We start from the raw sequence: 18,350 nt of genomic DNA, 5'->3' as shown, positions 1-18,350 counted from the left end.
TACCAAGAACTGCTCGGCATTCTTCTCTCCAGGAGGCAGAGACCCAGGCTAAGATGTGCCAAGGTGATGGTAGTCTGGACCTGGATCCTCACTTGTGGCAGGGCCCTGGGCACTCAGCTCGCAGGTCGTACTCAGGCCCAGTACTCACCACTTTAGTTTTCCCCCTTGGACTAGTCATCTTACATGTTGGGGCCTCTATGTCTCCCCCTCTTCCCTCAGCACCTCTGCAGTCTTGGGTCTGGGGCAGCCTTCTGGAACAGTGGGGCAGATTTCTTAAGGAGCTCTTCTCCTGAGGGATTCTTCCACATGGGGAGCAGGAGGAGTGTCCAATGAGTCTAGTGCAGAAGGAAATGGGACTTCTGACCTCCCAGGCCCAGGGCCCAGGGACAGTGTGCGTTGCTGAGGCCACACAGCCAGGTGGGCTGCAGCCCCCTGCACACCCTCCCTTCTTCCTGGGTCCTTTGCCAGGGCTCTGAGACATTGCCCAGAGCCCTGCCCAGAACTGAAGTCCCTTGGGCTTGACTAAACAGAAAGTTGAGGACAGCAGGGGCCTTGAGACATGTTCAGAAAGGTCTCTGACCAAGAGGTCCCCCTCCAAACCTGAGGAGGGTAGGGACAGGCAGGTGGCTACACTTCAGTGTGATTGTAGCCACCGGCAGGGCAGCTGGATAGCTGCAGGGCTATGGCTACATTGGGCTCTCAGTGCAGAGCCTTCCATGAGGCTATGGGAAATGCTCGTGCATTGCTGGAGGAGGGAGCAGCAGATGACAGGGCCGGGGTGCCTGTGGGGTGAGCCCCTAACTCCAGGCAAGGCACCTGGACATAGGGGTCTGCAGCCCTCTGAGCCTGTGGGAAGGGCTCGGTAAAAGGCCCTCCTCTGTTGGGCGGGGCTCCCAGGCGAGCTCTTCCGCCTTCGGCCGCCAGAGGGCGCAGCAGCCCGTGCTGGGCCCCGCCGGGCCGGTCGCGGAGGCTGACGTCATCGGGTCCTGCGGAGGCCGCCGGGCACAAAGGCAGCTTTGTAGGGCGGCGGCGGCTCCGCGCCCTCGGCGGGACAAAGCGGCCTGGGCCGGGGTCGGCGCCGCGGAGGCGGAGAGGGCGGGGCGAGTGGGAGGGTAGGGCCGGGGACCTGGGACCCCGCCTCCGCACACCTGCCAGTCTCCCCTCGGCCTCGGGGTCCCGAGTCCTGGCGAGAGATGAGAGGCTGTGTCCGCCCCCTCGGAAGGAGTTCAACGGCCCCCACCCCCCGTCCCCGCCCCAGTCCCTCGGGCCTTTCCTGCTACCCCTGCCACTGAGGGCTGAGGATCGCCGACTGACAAGGAGAACAGAATCCCACGTCCAAGCCAGGATCCCTTCCTGCCCTCAGCGGTCAGCCCTGGATCCCGCTGACCCCCAGATGTGCGGGCGGGGTGGGAGCTCTGGTGCCCTGATATCCGCCCAGCAGGAAGCGGGAGACAGAGATGATTCCTTCCTTCCGTCCTGAGGGAGAACCCTGCACAGAAGGACCATTGAGGAGCTGGCATTGTCTGCCTGATGAACCCAGCGTCTCCCTCCCTGAGTGGGCCACGCAGGATTCTGGCCAGGATCCCCTTGTACCCGGCTTGGCAGTGGGTCTGGGTGGGTTCCTGGCAAGCAGTACTTCCCTGGGTGCAGACAGCTAGGCCCCCACCTGCCCTTGGCCTTCCTACCCCTGCTCTGATTTTGAGAGCATAAGGCTTCATTGTCCCAGCACTGGTCGGGGCGGCCTCTCAATTCATCCTTGTCTTTCTTGGTTGGGAAATTCCCAGCCATGGGGGGTGGTAGGCAGGGGGGTGCATCCCAGGTGTCCTGCACCCCAACAGGAGGGACTCCATGAAGGTGACTCCTGGGGATCCCCCCCATTGCCTAGAACTGTTCAGGGCTGTACCTCAGCCATCTCGCATCCCTGGGTGAGGAGGGCCAGAGATTCAGTGCTCCTTGGCTGTGTGTCCCCCAGCGTTCTCCCAGCCTAAGAAAGCCCATCTTCCTGACCCCACCCATGGGTAGCTGCTTCTATGAGGCTCAGGATCCTTAGGCAGAGCCAGGCAAAGGACACAGGCTCCTGCTCCCAGACCAAGCTGTGGATCCCAGTTTGAGGTAGGCTGTCTCCAGCCAATGGGGACCACCACAAGGCTGATCCATCTCCCAGAGGGCCCACCCCACTCCAAATAGTTGCTCAGGCTACTGATGTGGTAGCAGCCTGGCTATTTTTAACCCATTTGGGAGGGTGGGGTGGGTGGGGAAACGGCTGGGAAGAGAGAAAGAGACAAGCTCTGAGAGAGAGTTCTGAAGAGGGAAGGATGTAGGGAGACCCTGTGGGGAGAAGCCAGCCCTGGCCTGCAGCCACTTTCCAGCTCCCCTGGGCCAGACCTCCCACCCCCAGCAGGTCGGTGGAGGCCCAGGTGCCAGGTGCAGAAAGCGGAGGGGGCCCCATTAGGACTGGATCCTCTGAGGCTGTAGGAGATTCCAAGACCTAGAATAACTCCTTACCATGTTTCGGGGCAGCCCCATAGCTCCTCCTGAGGTCAGGAAATCCTCCCACTCCCCTCAGAGCCCCTCAGGATCATACCCCCACCCCCACCCCAGAATGCCAAGCCAGCCATGAAGGCTGGAGAATACAAGTCCTGACTCCAGCCACCTGGCCTGTGGCATGGCCAGCCAGGTCCTACTTGCCCTGGGAGTCAGGGACGGGACTGCAGCGTCTCTTGGCTGAGTTCTGGGTCCAGGCCCACTCCCAAACCACTGACCCCAATCCTTGGGTCTGTTGCCCTAAAAGAGATCCTAGGGGACCTCATCCCTGCCGTGAGGCTGTGCATTACCCCAAGTCTGTCCCCCGCCGCCTTTTTAAAAAATTTATTTATTTTTGGCTGCGTTGGGTTTTAGTTGCTGTGTGCAGGCTTCTTCTCATTGCGGTGGCTTCTCTTGTTGCGGAGCATGGGCTCTAGGCACGTGGGCTTCCGTAGTTGTGGTGCGCGGGCTGTAGAGTGCAGGCTCAGTAGCTGTGGCTCACGGGCTTAGTTGTTCTGTGGCATGTGGGATCTTCCCGGACCAGGGCTCAAACCTGTGTCCCCTGCATTTGCAGGCGGATTCTTAACCACTGCACCACCAGGGAAGCCCCCCGCCAAGTCCCCCTTGAACCCCCAAAGCGGAAGCCAGCTCCCAGCACACCCCCAAGGAGAGCCTCAAGCCAGCTGAGGTCTGCGTGCAGCTGTGTGACCCCAAGTATGTCCATGCCTGCCAGCCAATCAGCTCCTCAGTTAACCACACAGCAACGGGCACTGGTATCCTAGGGGGCAGGGGTCAAGGCCATGGATCTCTTTCTTTTCCCTGCTTTGGTTTCCACCCTTACAGGAGACTTGACCTCACAGGTGATCTTATTTAGGAGAAAAATCGGTTTGACATTCTTTGGCATTTACTCTGTTTTCTGACCTCATTGTGGGTGGAGGGAGTCAAGGCCTGAGTGACTGAATCCTGAAGGGGGCTGAAGTCTCTCTTCTCCATCAACCCCCCCATCCTCACCCAGGTTCAGCAGGCCCAGGAAGGTGGCTGGGCTTCCTGCGGGCACTGTATCTCTCGCTTCCCTGTGCCTGGGGCCCCCAAGGGATGGGATGGTGGTTGCTGGGGAACCCAGAGCCCTGAAGAGAGGCTTGGACCTGGTGTTATAAGCACCTGGGGCTTCACAGAGAAAAGTGGGTAGTGGGTGATGAGGAAAAGTCCAGCAGGTGGCAAAAGGGCAGAGGGCACAGCCCAAGCTAAGTCCTAGCAAAGGAACAGCTGCCACCTCCCAGAGATGGGGTAGCTGGAGCGCTGGCAGGGTTAGCCAGGGCCGAGCCAGGGAGGCGTGTGTGAATGCCTGGCTAAGAGCCTGGGATGTCCGCGGGCTTCAGCAAGTCCTCTGAGTGAGGAGGTGGGGAGGCAGGGTACTGCAGAAGGGAGGCACTGGGAGGAGAACTGGCAGAAGGACCACGGGGCCTCCCAGGCTGGGTACCTGGGGAAGGGGTCAGGCTTCAAGCTGCAGGGAAAGGAGCTGGGACCTTGTTCTATCTTAAAGGAGACATAAGTCCTCCCTGAGTTGGGGGCTCTCTGGAGGGAGGAGGGTGTGGGCATGGGCACTGCTGGGGGTGGGTTGGAGATCTGTGGAGTAAGAAGACTGAGGAATCCCCAGCGGCTGGGGAGAGAAGGAGGTTCAGGTGGAGGGTCAGGTTGTTGTGCTGGGGGCTGGGCTTGTGGCGGGGTGGGGAGGGGGAGGGAAGGGGGCAGAAGGGGAGTCAAGCCTGAGAAAGGGCCCCATGAAGCTGGGCTGGAAGGGGCAGCAGTGACTCCCTCGAGGCCCCCAGGCCTGCATGCCACAGGATGCCCAGCGCTGAGATGACAACTGGAGTGCACACCTGTGTACCCCACAGTGTGCCAGACCTGCCTGGCCCACCATTTACAACGGCAGGGCAAGTGAGGAGAGTGATCTGAGAGGTTCAGTCTCCCCCTAGGGACACACAGCTGGTGAGCAGCAGAGTCAGGATTCAACCCCACCCCTCTCTGGCTACTGGGGAGTGGATTTTTGGGGCGGGCTCCGGTCTGCCCTCCCAGAGCATCCTGAGCCCCCAACCAGTACTCCTGAGAGTCTCTCCCCCTGACTAGTAAGGGAATGTAGCATTTATGTTAATGTATGTTAATGAGTACAGGGTGCCTCCGGAGTCTACTTTGCCGCATTCCTGGCAACTCCTCCCCCCTCCCCCAGGCAATGGAGAAGGAGAGGAGAGGGAGGCCCCACCCCCAGGCCCCTCTTCCCCCCACCCCCCACCCCCGTTGGGCAACGAAGAAAACAGAAGTGAGTGAAGAGCTGTGATGTGGCTGGTGGGGGGGGCTCCCCCATCGCGGAGGGGCTGACCTCAGCCAGGGAGGAATGTGCAGGAGGCGGAGGGCTGGGGCGGAGCGGGTGGGGGTAGGGCGCCAGCTAGAGGCCCAGGGTTCCGGGCGGCCCCTCCCTCAGTCCCTCCACCTCAGCTCTGACTTGGCCCTCAGAAGGGAACAGGCAAGGAAGGAGGGGAGGAGCTCATCTTTCCAAAAAGGTGGGCTGGGGGTCCTTGGGGAGCCTGGAAACCAGGTGGGGGGTGGATGAGGGAAATGCCTGAAAGACCCTTCCTGGGAGATCCCCTGGAGTGGGTAGCAGATTGTCAGGGAAGTTAGGCCTCAGTTAGGCTTTCCAGGGCCCACTTTCCACCGCTTCCCTCCCCCCATGCCTAAGTCCTCAGGGTAGCACGTCCTAGTACCCACGTGACCGGAAGAGGGAAAGGTCGAGACTTTGGAGCCACCAGCCCTGATGGCTAAAGCAGGTGTGAGTGGGGAGCCAAGGCCCAACCCAGCCAAGGCTGGGCACTGGGAGTGTTGGCTGTAGCGTTCCTCAAATGGATGTCTCACCCCAGCCCAGTCGCACCACCCAGAGTCCAGGCAGGGTGCAAGGGGCAGGCCCAGCTGCCGATGAGGGCTGGGGAGCCAGGTGCTGGGACTTGGCACAATCCACTTATTTCCAGAAGGAAAAACCAAGGCCTTGGCAGGCTGTGCCACTGATAGGCAGCACCAGAGACCCAAGCTGCCTCCCCTGGTTTGTTCCGTTCTGTCGAGACCCAGGCCCAGGCTGCATGATTCCAGAATCCTTGGGGACTTCCAGAGGCCAGTGTGACCCACAGCCAGTGACCCTGCCCCTAGGGGGCTGCCTCCATAAGTTTCCTACCCAGGGTCTGCATACACTGGGACCTGGGGCTGAGGAGCAGAAAGGAGACCTTGTGGGGATGGGGACAACTTGAGCTCCCACTCCTGGGGATCTCCCTTCCTGCTCCAGGGAGGGGGACACATCTGGAAGTGGGAAGGCAATGCCAAGGGCTCAGGTGAGCCAGGAACAGCCCAGTCCCTTCGGCTGGGGATTGAGTCCCAGGGTGTTGGACAGATGGTGGGGGGTCCTGGTCCCATTTTCCAGTATGGACACTGGATTGGGGGTGGGGATGAAACAGAGGCTGGGACCTGGGCCTGAAGAACTAAAAGCAGTGGGGGCAAGTAGGGGGTACCGTGCAGTTGGGTAGGGACCTCAAAGGCACTTGCTGATCTTGGCTGCTTGGGTGGAAAATTGTAAACAGCCAAAGAATTTTGTTTGCTTGCATGAGGCCAGGGGACGCTGCCCAGGTCCAAGGCAAAAGAGCCTGGGAGGAGGGAGAGGCCACATCCTGGAAGCCCAGGAGCTCAGGCAGGGTTATGTCACCCCCACTCCCCCTCCTGAAGGCCCCTGGTCCTCCCACTAACCCCCACCCTTCACCTGCCCACCAGCCAGCCAGGCTGGGCCAGAAACACCAGGCCTGAGGTTCAGCAAAGAGGGGCATGGCCCCACCCTGGATGGACACAGACACTTCTGCTCCAGGGACTCGGCAGGAGATGGGCAGCAGAACCACGCACACTTGAAGTGCCCACATGGCCTCCCTCACAGACCCCTGAGGAGCTGCTGATAGCCTCGGGGAGGATGCAGCAGGATGCATTTTGGGGGGATTGAGGGGTGGAAGCCCACCCTCAAGCCCTGGTGTGTTCACCCAGGTGGACCTGAGGGCCCCCCTTGACCATTGTCAACATTCAACCCTTCCAAGGAAGTAGCCCTGGCAGTACGAACAGGGTGTGTCCACCAGACTCACCTTTAGGCCAAGACCCCAGACCCTTCCCAACTGAGGCGCTGAGGTGTAGGAGCCCCATCCTATCCTTGAAGCCCCCTTGGGTACCTCACTCTGTGTTTGGTGGGGCAGTTCCTCCCACCTTCAACCTTGGAAGAAAGACTGAAGTCATGGAGATGGCATAGAATGCCCCTCACCTCCCAGCAGAGACATGGGACCACCAGTCATGACGGGGCTCTGGATGGTCCCACACCCTGCAGTGCAGAAGTGAGACTTGCCGCCTGCCTCCCTGCCCTGCCTGCCCCTCTGGCCCTCTTCTCCCGCCCCAGACTGGCTGTCATCAAAGCCACTGCCAGCCAGGTGGCAGAAGTACTAAGTGGCCCAAGCCCTAAGGAAGGACTGGGGCAGGGTCTTGGGGGCCCATCAAACCTCCACTTGAGAACCCCCGCTCCAACCTCTGACCCTGACCGGCCCTTCCCAGCTGGCTCCTGGGGACTGAGGTGGCAGCTGAGCCCCTCATTACCCACCTCCAGCTCCCAGCTATGGAGGGACAAGTGAAGAAACGAGTCCCTGGGGGTGCCCCATCTGACCAATCCCTCTGCCAGAGCTGCCTGGGGCTAGGGGGTCTCTATTGCCTCTTCCTTATTTGCCTTGACTGCCGGCCTCAGTTCCAGGACCGCTGCGTGGGGCATCCTGTTGCTCTGAAGCCCTACGGGGGGGAGGGGTCGGCCCTACACGCCCCTCCCTTGTGCCCGCTCCGCTCTGGACACCAACTCCAGCCGGTCCGGCTGCCTGCCCAGTCACCCGATCCGCCCCGTAAACTTGACGGCGGGGCGCGGCTGGCTTGGTGGGGGCGGGGGCTTCTCCTTAAAGGAGCCGTCAGAGGGTGCCCTAGGGCCCCTCGGCTTCTCCCCTTCTGCAGGGTGAGAAGGGGCCAGGGTGAGGAGCCGCTGATGCCGGAGCTCTCGGTGGAGTGTGGGAAGGCAACCTGGTGTTTTGTGACGTCGCAGGCCTCTCGGGCCCAGAAGAGGCAGCGGCAAGTGTCAGTGGAAGGAAGGAGGGAGGTGGGAGTCCTAGGGTGGGAGGGGTCTGGAAGCGGCAGAGCTAGGCGGGGGTTTGGGGAGAGCAGTCAGGAACGTGCCCCGGCAGCTGTGCCCCTTGCTTGAATGCACCCCAGGACCTAGCCCCACGCCAGGGCTACTGTGCCCGGCACCTGCCCAGCCAACTTCTGGGAAGGAGGGTGGGCATTGCAGCCAGAGCCTGACCCCATCTGAGAGGTCCAGGGAAGGGCTCTGGCTCAGAGAAGTGGAGGGTCTCAAAGATGGGGAAACCCTGAGGGCGAAGACGGGATGGAGAGGCTCAGGGAGACTCTGGAGGCTGGAGAGGGAAGGGCAGCTCACCCGAGCTGGGGGTGAGAATCTGCTTTAGGCCCTTGGCTCTCCCCACTTGATTCCTCTTGGGTCTGAAGTCTGAGCTCACAGAATTTCTGTGTGTGACCAGCCCCTCCCACCCTCTGGGGTGGGGAGAGAGAGGTCAAGCAAAAAGCTGGGGCTGCTGGATCCAAGTGGGAGCAGCTCCCAAATCAGAAACTGAGGCGTCTGCCCAGCCCTGCGTCTCCCAGTTGCACTTATCCCTCTGAGAAGTGGGTTTCTGGAGTGTCTCAGAGTTGAAGGCAGTGATTGACGCTGTGATTATAATATTTGCTCACCTGCATGTCCAGAGAGACTCATACACTTGTGCACAAACACATACACACATGTGCAACACAAACACGTATGTACTTACAAAGTGTACACCCCCCAGACATGTACACACTGTGTAGACATGCATACAATGCCGTGTGTGCACACATGCATGGCACACCTACATGTGTAATACAACACACATGCCACATGGTTTTACACAGATATGTACACATATGCCTGCATACACACCACACACACACATACTCACTACAGAATACAGATACACAAAGGGATCCTTAGAAGCACATTCACACTCACAGACGCCCACACCATTGGCTCCAGCTCCAAATGTGCTTCTGTTCCTCTGTGGGCCCGTGGGTGCACAGCTACCTCCAGAGGCCTGACCCCCCTCCTGTTACCGTCACACCCATGACTGTCTTGTTTTGCTCATTGCACTTGGCACCACTGCAATGACTGCACCAATCTGAGTCCTTGTTGGTATTCTGCCCCCTCCTGCAGGAGGACCTTGTCTGTGTGCCCCACTGCCCCCAGCCCCAGTCCCAGGCTGGCATGACGTAGGCATGCAGAGTTTGTGAATTAATGCCTGTGGGTGTGTGTACATGAGGGCGGGTTACTGGGGAGGGTGACGTGGTGGGGCAGGCGCCTGCCAGTATGGGGTTGACCCCGATGGTGTGCCCAGCGTGGGTGTGTCTGTGATTGTGGCCAGGCAGGGCACCCTCCAAGGGAGAGGAGGACTTGCAAGTGGAATGCGACCCCCCAGCCTCTTTCCCTAGGGGCTGTAATCTGATCCCTGGGGACTCCCCCCAGCCTCCCTCCCTAGCTCTCGCTGCAGCTCCTTCTCTTCCAGATCCCGGGGCAGAGTCCAGGGTGGCTCAAGGCTCCTCCACACACGCCCGCTGAACCCTGAGCTCCCTGAGCTGCAGGGATGGGGCGGGCTGAGGCCGCCGCCATGATCCCAGGCCTGGCTCTGCTCTGGGTGGCAGTGCTGGGGGGTGCTGCCCCCAGCACGCCACGCCTTCGCCTCTCCTTCCAAGGTAGGTGCACCTGGCGGGCGGGAGGGCCTACCTCAGGGTGGGCAGGAAAGGGGCCCAGTGTGGGTAGGGGGTGTTGTGTTTGCTGTTGCACTGTGTGTGTGCCACCGGCTGGGTTGGATTGGGGGCACCCTCAGGCCATCTCCAATTAACCCTTTCCTGGCCTCAGTCCCCAAGCTCTCTGCCCACATTCTCCTCATGCTTTCCCAGGAAGCATGGCAACAGATCCTGCCTCTGTTCCATCCCCTGCTCCCAGGGAAGTTGAGGTGTGGGAACTGTTAGAGCCCCCTTCCCATACCCCCTACACAGGGTGGTTACTAGGTAGTGGTATCATACTGAACCTAGGCTGGTGGCAGAGAACCCTCAGCCTGACTTTGGGGTTGGGGTTCTGGCTGTCCCGACATGCAGGCCTACCCCAGAACCCTTGCCTCCCCGCGCACTCGCCTGGAGACACTACTTGTCTGAGGTTGCCCTAGAAGCTCCACCTGCTTCCCCCATGGGGGCAAGGGTGGGCTGCTCTGCCCACCCTGGAAGCTCTGACCCTGGGTGGGCCTGTCCCCCTGAGTGTAAACTCACACGCGTGTAAATTCACATGTGTGTGGGCCAGGTCACATGTACAACCTTGGCCTGGAAGAAGCTTCTAGCATGACTGGCGAATCCTCAGTGGTGTCCCCACCCCACAGAGCTCCAGGCCCAGCACGGTCTCCGGACCTTCAGGCTGGAGAGGACCTGCTGCTACGAAGCTTTGCTGCTGGATGAGGAGCGTGGGCGCCTGTTTGTGGGCGCTGAGAACCATGTGGCCTCCCTCAGCCTGGACAACATTAACAAGCGGGCCAAGAAGGTGCCAGGGACCCCCAGCCTCAGCACCGCCCCGGGAAAGAGCCCCGGGACCCCACTCCAGGCTTCCTGGAGGATGGGCCCCCTGAGTGGACGACACCCTCAGCATAGAGAACATCCTGAGTCCCTGACCTGTGTTCTCCCTCCCCCACCCTCCCCATAGCTGGCCTGGCCGGCCCCTGTGGAATGGCGAGAGGAGTGCAACTGGGCAGGGAAGGACATTGGCGTGAGTGTTGGCTGCCTGGGTGGGAGTGGGGAGGGTCAGCCCCTCACTCTAGAGATGGGCAGTGCTAAAACAGAAGCCTGCCTGTTCTGGCTATGATGGGGGCAGGAGGGTTGAGGTGGCTGAAGTCCAGAGGTAGTGAGTCAGGGTGGGGGCTATGTGATTCTTCTTGGAGGCCTCTGCGTCATGGGGGGCAATGCAGGCACACTTCCCAATGAACCCATTCTGGTGAGAGGTGAGCCGGGCTGGTCACCAAGGGCACCTGAGCCCCTAGAGCCCATGTTAGTACTTGCCTGGGCTAATGCAGAAAAGAAGGGGTGGGAGTGCCACTGGTGAGCTGGGAGCCCTTAAGGCCACCTCCCTGGGGGAGGCCTCATTGTTCCTGCCCCTGCCCACGTGCGCGCTAGACTGAGTGCATGAACTTCGTGAAGTTGCTGCATGCCTACAACCGCACCCACTTGCTGGCCTGTGGCACAGGGGCCTTCCACCCAACTTGTGCATTTGTGGAGGTGGGCCAGCGGCTGGAGGTAAGGCTAGGTCTGGTCAGGGAGGGAGGTTGGGAGGGTAAGAAAGGGCCTACAGTAACAACTCCCCCCTGCCTCCCAGGAGCCCATGCTCCGGCTGGACCTTCGAAGGCTAGAGGATGGCAAGGGCAAGAGTCCTTATGACCCCAGGCATCGGGCTGCCTCCGTGCTGGTGGGTGAGTCCAAAGGCTGGGGCCCCAAGAGAGCTCCTGGAACCCCTCAGAGACTCTAGCATCTCACAAAGTCCCAAGACCCTCCCTAGAGCCCTAGGGATCCCCCATAGCCTCACTGACTCCCCAAGAGCCCCCAGAGCTCCATAGTGCCCCCAACCCACCACAAGAGCCTTTGGTTTCACTAAGCAGCCTTGCCGTGTCTACAGGGGAAGAGTTGTACTCGGGAGTAGCCGCAGACCTCATGGGCCGGGACTTTACCATCTTCCGCAGCTTGGGTCATCGTCCAAGTCTCCGAACGGAACCACACGATTCCCGCTGGCTCAACGGTGAAAGACTGTTGGGACTGTTGGGAGGGGGACCTCATCTCCAACAGAGCAGGTGCTGAGTAAGGCCCATAAAGGGAGTGAGCAGTGAGTGCTCACCAGGTAGCTACCCTGGGTCAAGCCCTGCACTAGGCACTGGGTCACAGGGTGGACAAGATAGGTATGGCCCGTGCCCTCTTTGAGTTCACAGACCTCAGATCTAATACACAATAAGATCAGTTCCAATGGCCAGGAGATATAATGAGAGAATGGAGAGGAAGGGAAAAGGAGACTAGGCAGCGGTGGTGGTGGTGGGAGGGTTGGGGAAAGGAAGCTACCCTGCTGAGAAAAGGTATGCGCTAATGCCCAAAACACAGCAGGATTGCGGGAAGAGCATAAGAGCATTCCAAGCAGAGGGAATAATTAGTGCAAAGACCCTGGGGGCAGGAACAAGCCAAGGAACAGACTCATGAAGGGAGCAATGATAAGGGGTCTGGACTGTCAGCACAGGGTAGGGCCAGGGTAGATTATTCTAAGAGTGATGAGACCCAGCAGAGTATTTGAAGCAGGAGTGGGGGCATCTACTTCCTGCTAGAGAGGAAGATTCATGAGTGAAGGTAAAACCAGGTACCCCATATCCCTCTTTTCTTGGCCCACTGGCATAGAGAACTGCCAGGGGAGAGGCGAGAGGCCCACCACTGGCCAGGGTCTGCCTGCCTGTGGGCCCAGATAGCCATGATCTCTGCTGCCCTCTCGTGGCTTCTGCTTGACTCGCAGGCCCTCTTTCTTTCGATTGTGTCCTCGGGGAGCATCATCTGAACTTGGTCCCAGAGGCTGGGTGGTCAGCTGCTGCCCTGAGGGCTTCTGCCGGCACGAAAGAAAGGGGAGGCAGTGCCTGGGCCTCCTAGCAGGGGGCAGGGCCAGGACCTTGCTGACCCCACGCCTCCTGCTGTGGTCAGAGCCCAAGTTCGTCAAGGTCTTTTGGATCCCGGAGAGTGAGAACCCGGACGACGACAAGATCTACTTCTTCTTCCGTGAGTCGGCAGTGGAGGCCACGCCGGCCCTGGGACGCCTGTCTGTGTCCCGCGTTGGCCAGATCTGCAGGGTGAGGAGTCCCTGGGCCACATTCGGTGATCCTGCCACCGCCCCTTTGCCTGTCTGTTGGGGCCTCGCCCTCATCCCCTCCTACTGACCCCGCAGAATGACGTGGGTGGCCAGCGCAGCCTGGTCAACAAGTGGACTACGTTCCTGAAGGCGCGGCTGGTGTGCTCAGTGCCCGGTGCTGAGGGCGATACGAACTTTGACCAGCTCCGTAAGTGCCAATAATGGAGGATGGGGTGTGGGGAGGGGGCGCAGGGGCGCAGACCCTGAGCCTGGCTGTGCACCCTCCCCCAACTTGGTCCCTTCCCTGCAGAGGACGTGTTCCTGCTGTCCTCGCGGGATCGCTGGACCCCGCTGCTCTATGCTGTCTTCTCCACGACCAGGTGAGGTGTGGGAGGTAGTGGGGCAAGGCTGGCTGGGCCCCACTTGAGCGCCTTACTCCACTTACATCTTCACCTGCAGCAGCATCTTCCAGGGCTCCGCAGTGTGCGTGTACAGCATGAATGATGTGCGCCGCGCTTTCCTGGGACCCTTTGCACACAAGGAGGGGCCCGTGCACCAGTGGGTGTCCTACCAGGGCCGTGTCCCCTACCCCCGACCTGGCATGGTGCGTAGCCCAGGGACTCCCACCACAACCCACTTAAAGCTTCAGGGGTGGAGAACTTGGCCTGGGGTTTTCTTGGTGAATGTTGTGTCTTCTTTTATTTATTTATTTATTTTATGGTACGCGGGCCTCTCACTGTTGTGGCCTCTCCCGTTGCGGAGCACAGGCTTCGGACGCGCAGGCTCAGCAGCCATTGCTCACGGGCCCAGCCGCTCTGCGGCATGTGGGATTTTCCCGGAGCAGGGCCCGAACCCGTGTCCCCTGCATCGGCAGGCGGACGCTCAACCACTGCACCACCAGGGAAGCTCCGTGTCTTCTTTTTTTTTATGGGTGGGAAAACATCATCTTCATTAGACAGGGCTCCTCAGGGGAAGGCCATGTTTCCCCCTCAGACCCCCAAAGGCAAAGCTGGAGCTCCTCTCTCAGATTCCCAGGGCAGGACTCTGTCCAACACCCGCCCCCTGTGCGTGCGCACGCACACACACACTCACACATGCTCCAGGTTCCGGGAGGTGTCCTGTGGAGGGCTGCCCACCAGGCCTTCATATCCACATCCTTGTCATGCCTCCTTCCCACCCCCCAGTGCCCCAGCAAGACCTTTGGCACCTTCAGTTCCACCAAGGACTTTCCTGATGATGTCATCCAGTTTGCCCGGAACCACCCCCTCATGTACAATTCGGTCCTGCCCATGGGGGGGCGCCCCCTCTTCCAACAAGTGGGTGCCGGGTACACCTTCACCCAGATCACTGCGGACCGTGTAGCAGCCGTTGACGGATACTACGACGTCCTCTTCATTGGCACAGGTCAGGGTCCTGCCATGACCACCCACAAGACCCAGCCCAGGCTCTTTGGCCTGTTAGTGGAAGCTCCCCCTGTTCAGTCCCATCTCCATATTTTTCCGGGGGCTGTGCCCCCATCTCCTTCTGGATGCTTCTCTGATTGCTCCAACCCACATTCTTCACCATCCCAACCATGCGGAGGGTGGAGGCCTCAGAGGTGAGGAGACCCCTGGCCCTGGCTGTCAGGGAACACAAGGAGTCACTCAGCTTTCTCATCCCTGCAGATGCTGGCACCGTGCTGAAGGTGATCTCCGTCCCCAAGGGTGGCTGGCCTAATGCTGAGGGGCTGCTCCTGGAGGAGCTGCACATGTTTGAGGTGAGGCCTAGCCCCCATTGCCTGGGGTACCCCCACCCCACGGAGCCCTGATCCCAGCACCCCTCCTCCCTCTCAGGACTCAGCTGCTGTCACCAGCATGCAAATCTCCTCCAAGAGGGTAAGTAACCAGAAGGCTTGCGGGCGGAATGGACCCAGCCTGTTCCCAGGTGCCCCCACCCCCATTCTTCTCTTGGTAATTACAAGCCCCGGTTTCGAGTACAGGCTCTGCCTTCACTAGACTGTGGGACCTGAGACCTCAGTGTTCCCTTTTGTCAAATGGGGGAAGGGATCCCTGACCTATGGGAGGCAGGCACGGGGCCACCCTCGGTCAGCCTGGAGCCCCTTGTACCCCTAGCACCAACTGTACGTAGCCTCTCGGAGCGGGGTGGCCCAGATCCCGTTGCACCGCTGCGCTGCCCACGGCCGCGCCTGTGCCGAATGCTGTTTGGCACGTGACCCTTACTGCGCCTGGGATGGGGCCGCGTGCACGCGCTTCCAGCCCAGTGCCAAGAGGTGGGTAGGATCAGGGGCGGGCTGCCTGGAGGGAGTCTTTATCTGCCCCTGGCTAAAAGAAGGGCTCACAGAGGCTCTAATGTCCCCTCTCCCCAGGAGGTTCCGACGGCAGGATGTAAGGAACGGCGACCCCAGCACACTGTGCACTGGGGGTGAGTGTCCCAGCTGCTCTCAACCCCCAACCCTTAAAGACTGCCCCACCCTGCCCTGCCTTGTCTGAATCTGACATTCCCTTTGCCCCTAGACTCATCCCATCCTGCGCTGCTGGAGCGGAAGGTGTTCGGTGTGGAGGGAGGTAGCGCCTTCCTGGAGTGTGAGCCCCGCTCGCTGCAGGCGCGCGTGGAGTGGACCTTCCAGCGCGCGGGGGAGGCGGCCTACACTCAGGTGAGCCTCCCCCCACTCCCTTCCCAACCAGGCCCTTGTTCCGCCTCCTACGTCCAGGAAGTGCGCGCCCTGATTAATGAGGCCCTTGACCTGCTCCGCACATCTAGATGCGATCCAGCTCCGCCCAGTGAGTCTCCGCCCAACCAGACCCCTAACGCCCAGTTTGGCCCCTTGCCTGCACTCCGCATCCTGGTGAGGCCCCATTCCTCTAACTAGGCTCCTGACGCCCGCGCCCCAGCCCAGTCCGAAGGAAGCCCCGCCCTTTCTCCGCCCACTGGAGGGGTCTCTGACGCGCCCCCACGTTCAGGCGAGCCCCGCCCTGTTCCCTAACGTCAGCCTCACGCTGATTCGGCCTGCAGGTGCCAGCAGAGGAGCGAGCCGAACGCACGATGCGGGGCCTGCTGCTTCGCTGGTTGCGGCGTGGGGACTCAGGCGTGTACCTGTGCGCAGCCGTGGAGCAGGGCTTTTCGCAGCCAATGCGTCGCCTGGCGCTGCACGTGCTGAGTGCTGCGCAGGCTGAAAGGCTGGCCCGGACCGAGGATGCTGCGCCCGTTGCGCCGCCGGGCCCCAAGCTCTGGTACCGGGACTTCCTGCAGCTGGTGGAGCCGGGCGGCGGTGGTACGAACTCCCTGCGAATGTGTCGTCCGCAGCCCGCGCCGCGCCCACCGCCTCCCGAGTCGCGGAGGAAGGGCCGCAACCGGAGGACACACGCCCCAGAACTGCGTGCTGAGCGGGGGCCGCGCAGCGCAGCGCACTGGTGACTCGGCCGTCCCCACACTGGGGACTGGGGTGGTGGCAGCAGCAGGGAGAGGGGGCGGTCAGACCCTGGGAAGCAGCTAGGGCCCCGGCACACAGCGGTTCCTGGTGGAGGGAAGACACCGACCCGACCGGCCCTGGCCAACAGGCAGCCATGCCGGCTTATTTATTAACAGAGAATAATCCTTGAATGCAACCCCGATAGGGGCGGCCCAGGCTGCGCACAGGGTCCAGCTGGTCAGGAGGAGGCAGAGAAGCAGGGTCCCCGAGCAACGACCTGGGTGGGGGAGGTGCCCAGAATGCCCACCCTGGGGGAAGGGCCACCTCTTTGGGCAGTAAGCAGAAAGCTGTGAACAGGCTGGGGAGGGGGGTGGCGGGGGGCAGGCCGACTGTACTAATGCAATAAACATGTTATCAGCTGAAGCTGGAACGGCCCCATCAGACAGCCGCTGGTCTTAGTGTTACTGACCCAGGTTCTTGGACTCTTTAATCAATAGAAGTTGGTAAGAGGCCAGAGAAATTCGGGCAAGGCTTTATTGGGGCTCATGCTGCAGAACAAGGGAGTGAAAATAAGAAACAGGTGCCCAACGAGCAACAGGTGCCCTTGCTTGCTTGCTGGGGGAACAAGGGTTTGGGGGAGGGTGGTTCCGAGCTGGTTCCTTAAATGGAGTGAGAGTAGGGGCATATCCATGGGTCAGGCCAGAGGGGTGGCTTAGGTGGTCTGCCCACCCTCTTGGTGGTGTCGTGGGCAGGAATCCTGAGTATTCCCCTGCTTTTGCTCCCAACACCTCAGAAGTGGCAGTTGGGTTTTTGTTTTTTTTGCGTCTTGCTCATAATTTGCCCCAGTTGCAGGTGTGTGTGGTTATTTTTACTCCCTTACAGTTTCTTGTATTCTGTTGCTCCAGGAGATGTTTGTGTAAGCACTGCAGCAAAGGGTCCCAGGTCCCAGCCTGTCTCATTCCCCCCTGAGGGATTCTACACCCTTTATTTTTAAGGATTAAGGGACCGGAGGTCTTCTTCTTCTGAAATGCCTTCCCGCTGGACAGGGGCTGCAGATCCTAACCTACCCTATAGGTATAGAAGTCCCTTGCTGACTGTTTTAGGGACCTGGGTTACCCTTGGCTGGAGTGGGTTGAAATCCTTGAGCCATCATGAGCCTTCCTTGAAACTGTTGAAGCCTAGAAAACACAAAATTAACCAAAAGCTTAAACAGACAAGGACCAAAAAGGAGAAGAACAATAATAGCTACAAGAGAGCCTAGAAAGGGAAGGAATCAGGTTAACTTTGGGAGGGCTTCCCTAACTGCTGACCAGACGACGGAGGCGATATCACCCCTGCCAAAATTGTGAAGCCATTCTGCTTGGGTGTATATTTCTTTACTATTAACTTCTGTCTGTCCTGTGACACTGATTTAGGTGCAGCAGGAAGTAATAGTTATCCCACAGATTCTGCCTTGTTCTGTCAGAAGGTAATCAAGAGCTAGATGATTATCAAGAGCTGCATTAACCAAAGTAACGAGAGGTCTTAAGTCCTGTTAAGGCTTGCCCTGTCTGTTTTATCACATAACCAAGCTGTCTGGTGAGATTTCTCAGTGTTGCTTCATGATAAGGGAAGCCTCCCCATGGAGCTGCCAGTCCTATGGCCAGCCCTGCCCCTGCTAAGATCATTCCCAGTGCTCTCCGGGTTTGGTGGTGAGCGAGAGTGGTCCTGTTATAGATCACAATCCCTCTTAGCCCTGTAGTCCCCAGAGTGTACTCGCCTATGAAATGGACATTATCAGTGCAGTTATAGGCCATACCTTGGTTGGAAATGGACAGGGTCTGGCCATAATTTTCTAACATATGATGGTTTGGATGTCTACAGAGGAAAACAAACCCTTCATGGGTGCAGGCCGGAATGTCTGTCTCACCGTGGTTAAGATTTGATAGTCCATGAAGGACATAGCTGTTGCTACTACCTGTTCAACTAGGGGAGGACTGCAAACTGTTGTTGGTAATTTGGATCATATGATGTTATAAGAATCTCTCTCTCTCTTTTATTTTTTTTTGGCTGTGTGGGATCTCAGTTCCCCAACCAGATACTGAACCCGGGCCACAGCAGTGAAAGCCTGGAATCCTAACCACTAGGCCACCAGAGAACTCCTGCAAAGCTCTTGTTAATGCAGTTAGCTCAGCACTGTGGGCCAATGTCTGTGGTGGCAAGGCCTTGGTTTCTATGACTTCATCTAGACCAACTATGGCATACCCTGCCTTCCGAGTTCCCATCTCTATAACACTGCTCCCGTCAGTAAACCATTTGACCTCAGGGCTGTCAAGAGGTTCATCTGGAAGATCAGACCTGCTGGAGTAAGTTTGTTCTATGATCTCTATACAGTGATGC

At 59.5% G+C, this 18,350-nt stretch overlaps 1 protein-coding gene across 3 annotated transcripts; it reads left to right on the top strand.

Annotated features, from left to right (window-relative positions):
* The first annotated feature begins 9,293 nt into the window (after nucleotides 1–9,293).
* Nucleotides 9,294–16,416, top strand: SEMA3B (semaphorin 3B). Of its 3 annotated transcripts, none has more exons than XM_065884558.1 (17): nucleotides 9,294–9,402; nucleotides 10,083–10,240; nucleotides 10,400–10,462; nucleotides 10,867–10,986; nucleotides 11,066–11,159; nucleotides 11,363–11,482; nucleotides 12,418–12,563; nucleotides 12,659–12,770; nucleotides 12,873–12,942; nucleotides 13,022–13,166; nucleotides 13,747–13,966; nucleotides 14,227–14,318; nucleotides 14,395–14,436; nucleotides 14,674–14,831; nucleotides 14,928–14,983; nucleotides 15,076–15,215; nucleotides 15,575–16,416. In XM_065884558.1, the coding sequence occupies exons 1-17, from the start codon at nucleotides 9,294–9,296 to the stop codon at nucleotides 15,974–15,976; spliced, it is 2,247 nt and encodes a 748-aa protein (XP_065740630.1). In that variant the 3' UTR covers nucleotides 15,977–16,416. The 3 variants fall into 3 exon arrangements, with proteins under 3 accessions (XP_065740630.1, XP_065740631.1, XP_065740629.1); XM_065884559.1 differs by having other exon boundaries at nucleotides 13,025–13,166; nucleotides 15,575–15,976; XM_065884557.1 differs by having other exon boundaries at nucleotides 12,858–12,942; nucleotides 15,575–15,976.
* The last annotated feature ends 1,934 nt before the right edge of the window (nucleotides 16,417–18,350 follow it).

This window comes from Phocoena phocoena, chromosome 10, assembly GCF_963924675.1.
Source record: "Phocoena phocoena chromosome 10, mPhoPho1.1, whole genome shotgun sequence".
Classification (NCBI taxonomy): Eukaryota; Metazoa; Chordata; class Mammalia; order Artiodactyla; family Phocoenidae; genus Phocoena; species Phocoena phocoena.
Note: the sequence above shows the minus strand (reverse complement) of the source record. Positions and strands in the feature narration are given on the sequence as shown.